Source organism: Mandrillus leucophaeus, unplaced genomic scaffold, assembly GCF_000951045.1.
Source record: "Mandrillus leucophaeus isolate KB7577 unplaced genomic scaffold, Mleu.le_1.0 Scaffold150, whole genome shotgun sequence".
Classification (NCBI taxonomy): Eukaryota; Metazoa; Chordata; class Mammalia; order Primates; family Cercopithecidae; genus Mandrillus; species Mandrillus leucophaeus.
In genome coordinates, this window is record NW_012101477.1 from 5,067,882 (window position 1) to 5,077,278 (window position 9,397).

Consider the following 9,397-nt stretch of genomic DNA (forward strand, 5'->3'; position numbering starts at 1 on the left):
TTTTTTTTGAGACAGAGTCTCACTCTCTTGCCCAGGCTGCAGTGCAGTGGCACAATCTTGGCTCACTGCAACCTCTACCTCCCAGGTTCAAGCGATTTTCATGCCTCAGCCTCCCAAGTAGCTGGGACTACAGGTGTGCACCACCACACCTGGCTAATTTTTGTATTTTTAGTAGAGATAGGGTTTCACCATGCTGGCCAGGCTGGTCTTGAACTCCTGGCCTCAAGCAATGTACCTGCCTCGGCCTCCCAAAGTGCTGGGATTACAGTTGTGAGCCACTGCGCCCGGCCCCCTTGCTCATTTTCTTAGTTTCACTGCCCACTTTATTTCCCAAAACCATATCCTGAGCCCATGGTTCTTAGATGCTTAGATACTCACTCCCCACCCCAGCCAGGAACTTAGCAAGCAGCACTACAGTCAAATCCAAAGGTCTAGAGTTGGAGACCGAGGCTTGAATCTTGGCTCTGCCACTTGACTGCCATGTGATTGGGGTGAGTCATTTTGAGTTTCTGGGCTCCATTCCCTATCTGTCCCTGTCTTGGGGTTCATTGGAAGAATTGGATAAAGTACTACTATATGCAGCAAAGGCCACATACCGTTAGCTCCTAGTGGTCTGGGATTGTCAGAATGCCAGGCCCTTTTCATCCTTAGCTCATTTAATCCCCTCTGTGGCTCTGGGAGGGAGGTAATGTTACTGCCGCATTTTATTGATGAAGCTGTAGTAGCAGCAGTTGCTCATCAATATGTCACCTGCTCCTGGACTCCCAGGCTATGTGTGGTGCCCCATCCTTGCTGTCATTTCAACATCTACCCCTCTGCATCTCCCCCGGACCCTTACTTCCTTGAGGGTCTGGCTGTGTCTGATTCACCCGTGTTCCCAGCATATAGTTAGTGCTCCCCAAAATGCCGTGGCTGGTACTGAGCCTCCCAGCACTAACCTTCCTGGGTTGTGTGTGTCTCCGTGGCCCCAGGAGGACAATGCAGACCTGAAGTGCCAGCTGCACTTTGCAAAGGAGGAGTCGGCCCTCATGTGCAAGAAGCTCACTAAGCTTGCCAAGGAGAACGACAGCATGAAGGAGGAGCTGCTGAAGTACCGTTCGCTCTATGGGGACCTGGACAGTGCGCTGTCAGCCGAGGAGCTGGCGGATGCCCCCCACTCGCGGGAGACCGAGCTGAAGGTGCACCTGAAGCTGGTGGAGGAGGAAGCCAATCTGCTGAGCCGCCGCATCGTGGAGCTGGAGGTGGAGAACCGAGGCCTGCGGGCTGAGATGGACGACATGAAGGATCACGGAGGTGGCTGTGGGGGGCCTGAGGCACGCCTGGCCTTCTCCGCGCTGGGCGGCGAGTGCGGGGAGAGCTTGGCAGAGCTGCGGCGACACCTGCAGTTCGTGGAAGAGGAGGCTGAGCTGCTGCGGCGCTCTTCTGCCGAGCTTGAGGACCAGAACAAGCTGCTGCTGAACGAGCTGGCCAAGTTCCGCTCGGAGCACGAGCTGGACGTGGCGCTGTCGGAGGACAGTTGCTCCGTGCTCAGCGAACCTTCGCAGGAGGAGCTGGCGGCCGCCAAGCTGCAGATCGGCGAGCTCAGCGGCAAGGTCAAGAAGCTGCAGTACGAGAACCGCGTGCTCCTCTCCAACCTCCAGCGCTGTGACCTCGCCTCCTGCCAGAGTACGCGGCCCATGCTGGAGACGGACGCCGAAGCTGGGGACTCTGCCCAGTGTGTGCCCGCTCCCCTGGGCGAGACACACGAGTCCCATGCGGCCCGCCTCTGCAGAGCCAGGGAGGCCGAGGCGCTGCCTGGGCTGAGGGAGCAGGCCGCCCTGGTCAGTAAGGCTATCGATGTCCTGGTGGCTGATGCCAATGGCTTCTCGGCTAGCCTCCGACTGTGTCTGGACAATGAGTGTGCTGACTTCCGGCTGCACGAGGCCCCGGACAACAGCGAGGGCCCCAGGGACACCAAGCTCATCCATGCCATCCTGGTGCGCCTGAGCGTGCTGCAGCAGGAGCTGAACGCCTTCACGCGGAAGGCAGACGCAGTCCTCGGGGACTCTGTCAAGGAGCAGCAGGAGTCCTTCTCATCACTGCCCCCCTTGGGCTCCCAGGGGCTCTCCAAGGAGATTCTTCTGGCAAAAGACCTTGGCTCAGACTTTCAGGTAAGGTGTCTCATGCACAAATCCTATTATTTATTTTTTTCCTTTGTTTTGTTTTGTTTTTCTTGAGAGAGGGTCTCTCCCTGCCAGCCAGGCTGAAGTGCAGTGGTGCAGTCTCAGTTCACTGCAGCCTTGATATCCTGGGCTCTAGCCATTCTCACCCCTCACCCTCCTGAGTACCTGGGACTACAAGTGAGCACCACCACACCCAGCTAATTTTTATTTTTTATTTTTTGAGACGGAGTCTTGCTCTGTCAGCCAGGCTGGAATGCAGTGGTGCAATTTCGGCTCACTGTAACCTTCAACTCCCAGGTTCAAGCGATTCTACTCCCTTAGCCTCCCAAGTAGCCGCGATTACAGGCGCCCTCTATCACACCTGGCTAATTTTTGTATTTTTGGTAGAGATGGGGTTTCACCATGTTGGCCAGGCTGGTCTCGAACTCCTGACCTCAAGTGATCGGCCCACCTTTGCCTCCCAAAGTTCTGGGATTACAGGCGTGAGCTACTGTGCCTGGCCATAATTTTTAAATTTTTTTGTAGAGATGGGATCTCGCCATATTGCCCAGGCTGGTCTTGAACTCCTGAGCTCAAGTGATCCACCAGCCTCAGCCTCCCAACGTGCTAGGACTATAGGTGTGAGCCACTGTGCGTGGCCTGATAGTCACATTTTAAATGGTCAGTATTTTTGTGTGTCTAGTGGAGTGGATCTAAAATATTTCATCCTTGGCAACTTGCCCTTCTAAATCATTGTCTACATATATATCATATATTTGTTTTTCCACCCAGATTGTTTTATATCTGTTGTTACTATACACCTTATATTTTTTACGCAGTGTATCAGTTTGTTCATTTATGATGCTTGTCTGTTGTTCACACACTTTTTGTGCTCACTGCTGAAGGTGTCATGATTAGCAAAAACAGATATGATTCCCCCTCTCATTGCCCTTATCATCTAGTGGGGCAGAGTCACCCAAAATATCATGTCAGTGAATGTGCAATTAGACACTGAGAGAGGAATCTGAAGGAAAGGTACATGGTTTTATGAACAAGGAACTTGACCTAGACCCTGTGCTGAGGGAGGGCCTCTGATCTGACCAGAGGTCAGAGGGATGAATGGCTGGGGGAACAGGGTTTTCAGCAGAGGAAATAGCCTGTACAAAGGCACAGCTCAGATCAGAGGCGGAAGGAGCGTGGTGTGTCCAGGGTGCTGAGTGAAGAGACAACGTGAAGCTGGACTCCACTGAGCATGGGGGAGATTTGATCTTCATCCTCAGAGCAATGGCAGGGAATTTTTCATTTCCAGGGAAAGAGAGTGACTTAGCGCTTTCTTTTTTCCTTTTTTTCTTTCTTTTCTTCTTTTTTTTTTTGAGACGGAGTCTCACTCTGTCACCCAGGCTGGAGTGCAGTGGCACGATCTCAGCTCACTGCTACCTCCACCTCTCAGGTTCAAGTGATTCTCCTGCCTCAGCCTCCCAAGTAGCTGGGATTACAGGCATGTCCCACCACACCTGGCTAATTTTTGTGTTTTTAGTAGAGACGGGGTTTCGTGATGTTGGCCAGGCTGGTCTTGAACTCCTGACCTCAGGTGATCCACCCGCCTCGGCCTCCCAAAGTGCTAGGATTACAGGTGTGAGCCATCGCGCCCTTCTGAGATTTAGCACTTTCTTTTTAACAACTATACAGTGGATATGTGCCATAATTTCTTTAACTCAAGACCTGTTGATCCAGTTTCATCTTACTTGTTTAAGCAAGCACACTGCCCTTTTTTTTTTTTTTTTTTTAAGAAACAGTCCTGCTCTGTTGACCAGGCTGGAGGGCAATGGTATGATCACAGCTTGCTGCAGCCTCAAATTGTAGATGGAATTATAGGCATGTGCCCATAGATTGCTCTGTTATCTCCCTCTTGGTTCTTCTTGAAAGAGGGATGAACAGAGGTCACACATGTGATAGGATAGTTGGGGCTGACTCAGAAGGTTTGTGCACAAGACACACATTCACAAAATCACTTCCCACTGACCTAGTCATTCATCCTTTCTGCAAGCATTCACTGAATGGCAGCAGTGCTCCAGCCAGGGCTGGGTCTGGGTTGCAGAGGTGAATCTACCAGGGTCCTAGCCCTCCGATGGGTGGTTCAAGCCTCTTAGGGAGCGCAGAGGCCTGGGGTGGGCGTTTCTGGCACCCCTCGGGCCCCTCCCCATGGTGATATTTGGTTTGTTCTGCCTGTGCCTCTGGGTGCAGCCACCTGACTTCAGGGACCTGCCGGAATGGGAACCCAGGATCCGAGAGGCCTTCCGCACTGGTGACTTGGACTCTAAGCCCGACCTCAGCCGGAGCTTCAGGCCTTACCGAGCTGAAGACAATGATTCCTATGCCTCTGAGGTGGGTCTAGGCCTGAGCAAGCAGGGAATTGGGTAGGAGGAAAGTGACTGAGGCCTGTCAAAAGCAGAGTGGTGCATATATCACTTAGCTGGTGAGGATATGGGTTTGGGGAAATAAGGAAGTTTGGGACATTCTCATGGCCTGTTCCAAGGAAACTTATAAACTCATCTTCATAAATTATTTTTTTTTCTGTATTAAATTCCACTGGGAATTTAACAACTTATGTAATTTAATGGAACTACTCATTTATGTAGCAGGAAGGCAGCAGTCTCTATAGTCAGGCAGTTTGAGTTTCAATTGTGGATCCACTCTTTACTGGCTGTGAGATCTTGGATAAGTCATCTTACCTCTCTGATTCTCAGTTTTCTCACCTGTAGAATGAAGGTGCCTCACAGGGTTGTTGAAAGGATTAAATACGTGAAAAGCCATAGCTTAAGGCCTGGCCCACATTGGGTGAGGATGAGGAGGAGGATGATGATTATGATAATAATGACACATCTGTGGGATTCAGACTTGACCTGACTTCAAGTCTCAGTTCTGCCAGTGTTCCTGTGTGACCGTGGACAGGTTTCTACCTTCTGGCCACAGCTTCCCCGTTGGTAACATGGGAGGGTTAGAGTGAATGGTGGCTATCGAATTGCTAGGATTCTTTGATCCTCAGGGAATTCTGGGTAGTTCTGAGCCCCTTCTAAGCCTACTGAGCTTCTCCTTGCTCTTCATAATGAGCCTGAAGCAGGAAAAGGCTCCTGTGGACTGGGTGGAGTATCTCTGAAACCCTGAACCTTGCCGAGTCCTGTGTGTTTTCCAGCCTGAGCACCTTTCTGAGCATCTCTTGGAAGATAACTCTGTGGTCCCAGGAAGGCCAGCCCATGACTATGTAGGAAGGAGAAGCTCACTTGAAGCTGATGGATCAGACTCTCTAAGTGAGCCTCCTGGAAGCCATGGCAAAAAGATAAAAAACCGAGATAACTTACTTCTCATTTTCTAAGAAAAGGGAATAGGCCTATTCTTTTTTTTTTTTTTTTTTTTAGACTTTTTCTTGCTTTGTTGTCCGGACTAGAGTGCAGTGGTGCAATCTTGGCTCACTGTAACCTCCATTTCCTGAGTTCAAATGAATCTCATGCCTAAGCCCTCCTGATTAGGTGGGACTATAGGCGTGTGCCACCATGCCCAGCTAATTTTCATATTTTTAGTAGAGACAGGGTTTTGTCATGTTGCCCAGGAGGCTGGTCTCAAACTCTGGGGCTCAAGTGATCCTCCCGTCTTGGCCTCCCAGAGTGCTGGTATTACAGGCGTGAACCACCGTGCCCTGCCAGGAAGTAGGCCTATTCTATAGGCTTACCTGTAGAAAAAATAATTTCCTGCACACGTTCAATTATTTGTTTCATTCAGTCACTCTTTACTGAGCAGTGACAATTGCCCAGTGCTGTTGAACACTGAGTTCAAGGAGGATACCAGGGAGCAGACGGTATGTAGCCCTGCAAAAATTTTTAATGCAAAACAGATACAGAAGATATACCTCAAGTCACTGTGCCTTCCACTGCCAAATCATCATATTATTGACCATATAATGAATGTTTACTTTCACAGAGGGACATTTGCCATACCTAGGAATGTTTTATGTAGGAGTTCTGGGGCCAGGCACTGTAACTCACACCTGTAATTTCAGCACTTTGGAAGACCCAGGTGGGCAGATTGCTTAAGCCTAGGAGTTCAAGATGAGCCTGGGCAATATGGCAAAATCCTGTCTCTACCAAAAATATACAAAAATTAGCCAGGTATGATGGCGGGCGCCTGTAATCCCAGTTACTTGAGAGGCTGAGGCAGGAGAATTGCTTGAACCTGGGAGGCAGAGGTTGCAGTGAGCCAAGATCGCGCTCAAGTCTGGCAAAACTCCATTGAGAGAGAGAGAGAGAGAGGAGGGATGGAGGGAAGGGAAGGGAAGGAAGGAAGGAAAGGAGGAAGGGAGGGAGGGAGGGGAGGGTGAAGGTCGGAGGTCAGAAGGTCTTCACACAGTTCCCATGGTTACATTTAGTGTGTGTCCATGTCCTTTATATGTTTTTCTATGGAGGTCTATAGCTTTTTTGGTTTTGTTTTTATACTTTCTGTTGAAGTATAACATAATAACATACATAAAATAAGGACACTGTCCTTAAGGGTACCCCTGAATGGATTGTTACATATGTATAGATCCATTAAACGTCTTTTAAGTCCCATCATTTCGTATCTAAGTTGTTTCTAAAATATTGCAATTATAAACAATGAAACAATGAACATCTTTGTGAATCAAACTTAGTTTCCCCAGTACCTTATTAAGATAAATTTCAAAGAGAAAAGATCAAGTTCCAATGGTAACAAAAGCCAGATTTGATATGTACTGTTTCATTTAATCATCATGACGACCCTCTAAGGTGGGGACAGTCATTCTGCCTGATTTGTATTTGGACAGCTTGGGTCCAACTTCCCATCGTTCCCCTACCACTGTCATCCTGAGATCACAATTTCTATCCACTTCTTCCCCTCTCTCCCGCCTCATTATCTGTGTCCCCTGTCCACACCACAGATCAAGGAGCTGCAGCTGGTGCTGGCTGAGGCCCACGACAGCCTCCGGGGCTTGCAAGAGCAGCTCTCCCAGGAGCGGCAGCTGCGAAAGGAGGAGGCCGACAATTTCAACCAGAAAATGGTCCAGGTGCGTGGTGCCCAGCGCTTTCCAGGCAGCTGTTCCTACAGCCTCTTTGAGCTGGAAGCAGAGGCCTTGAGGATCTATGGGCCCTCTGAAGTCAAGAATGTTAGGGCAGGCTGGGCGTGGTGGCTTACCCTTGTAATCCCAGCACTTTGGGAGGTCGAGGCAGGCAGATCACTTGAGGCCAGGAGTTTGAGACCAACCTTGTCAACGTGGTGAAACCCCGCCTCTACTAAAAATACAAAAATTAGCCAGGCATGCTTGTGCACGCCTGTAATCCCAGCTACTCGGGAGGCTGAGGCAAGAGAATCGCTTGAACCCAGGAGGCAGAGGTTACAGTGAGCCAAGATCGTCCCACTGCAGTCTAGCCTGGGCGACAGAGTGATCTCAAAAAAAAAAAAAAAGGAATGAAAGAATTAAGGGAAACCTGAGTCTTCAGCCCCTTTGCCCTGCTGGGATGTTATTGCACGTGCCATTGTGCATTAGCTGTGTAATAGGACTATCATTGGCTGACTGTGGGACCTGGGGCCAGTCCTGTTTTCTCTCAGGACCTCAGTTTCCCATTTATGAAATGGTGCCCTCATCAGACCTGGCTTCTAATCAAGATAATAGTTCTGGAATAACATTTGTTAAGCCCTTTCTGTATGCTGGGCCTGTCCAATGCACTTTCCACCCATTATGTCTTTTAATCCTTGTGTCTTCCCTTATCACCATTTTGCAGATGGGGAAACTGACGCCCAGAGAGCCAGAGTGCTCTGCCCAGGGTTGCACATCCAGAGCGCAGCGGAGCTGGGCCTCTAATCCAGGTCCCTCTGTTAGCCATGACTCTGCATTTTTTCCTAGGGTGTTGCCTAGTCATCAGCCATCCTCAACCCTGGCACGCCCTTTGCTCTCCACGCGTCACCCCTCCCTGCTATCATCGCTCACCCTCGCAGGTTCCTCACTGAACATGAGAGTCCACGTGAGACATTTGGTTCCCAGGAGGTGCTCAGTATATGATGTCATGTTTTTTTAGTCAGAGCCAGGGTCAAATCCCAGCTCCTTCAGTGATGTGTCACTGTGGCTGCAGTAGCAGAGGGCAGTGCTCATCTGAATAGACTGCGCCACGCGTGGTGGGATCCTGGGCAGGGATCACTCACAGGCACCACCCAGACTTTCCTCCCTGCCCCAGTCCAGGGGCCCGGAAAGGGGTAGGGGAGAGGGAAGGGCCCTGGGATTGCTCAAGCTCTTGTCCCCCGGCAGCTGAAGGAGGACCAGCAGAGGGCGCTCCTGAGGCGGGAGTTTGAGCTGCAGAGTCTGAGCCTCCAGCGGAGGCTGGAGCAGAAATTCTGGAGCCAGGAGAAGAACATGCTGGTGCAGGAGTCCCAGCAGTTCAAGCACAACTTCCTGCTGCTCTTCATGAAGCTCAGGTGGTTCCTCAAGCGCTGGCGGCAGGGCAAGGTTTTGCCCAGCGAGGGGGATGACTTCCTCGAGGTAAGATTGGGCCTGGGACTGGGACTGGGAGTATGGGCTCGGGAGAGAGGGACAGGAAAGGGACGCCCAGCTGGATTTGACACAGCTCCTAGATTCGCATACCTGCCATCAGCATGCAAGCTTCCTTCTCTGCATTCGTTGCTCCTTTTTTTTTTTTTTTTTTTTTTTTTTTTTTTTTTTTTTTGAGATGGAGTCTCTCTCTGTCGCCCAGGCCTGAGTGAAGTGGCACAGTCTCGGCTCACTGCAATCTCCGTCCGTCTCCCAGGTTCAAGCAATTCTCCTGCCTCAGCCTCCCGAGTAGCTGGGACTACAGGCGCCTGCCACCATGCCCTGCTAGTTTTTGTAGAGATGGGGTTTCACCATGTTGACCAGGCTGGTCTCGAACTCCTGACCATGTGATCCACCCGCCTCAGCCTCCCAAAGTGCTGGGATTACAGGTGTTAGCCACCGCACCTGGCCATCGTTGCTCTTTACTGGGCATGTGGAGGGTGCTTGCTGGGGGTACCATGAGGAAGATGACACGCTTGGTCCCGGCCTCAATAGCAGAAAGGATCCTTGGGGCTGGCAGGTCTTTAACACAGAGTCCTCAGAGGCAGCAGTATTGAGGTGAATGTAGGAATCTAGTTTTGTAGTAGCATCAGGTACAGGTATACATTTTTATTCAGTGCCCTGGGAGGCTCCCCTGGGCCCCTTCCCAGAATTTTTTTTTTTTTTT

The 9,397-nt window shown here is 50.6% G+C and overlaps 1 protein-coding gene across 2 annotated transcripts in view; it reads left to right on the plus strand.

The window, feature by feature from the left end:
- The window catches only part of SOGA1 (suppressor of glucose, autophagy associated 1), a 103,463-nt gene that overhangs the window by 54,536 nt on the left and 39,530 nt on the right, over positions 1-9,397 (plus strand). For both annotated transcript variants that reach the window (XM_011975013.1, XM_011975014.1), the window contains exons 5-8: positions 972-2,150; positions 4,386-4,526; positions 7,090-7,215; positions 8,452-8,682. In XM_011975013.1, coding sequence (XP_011830403.1) covers positions 972-2,150; positions 4,386-4,526; positions 7,090-7,215; positions 8,452-8,682 — 1,677 coding nt within the window. The remainder of the gene's footprint in view (positions 1-971; positions 2,151-4,385; positions 4,527-7,089; positions 7,216-8,451; positions 8,683-9,397) is intronic.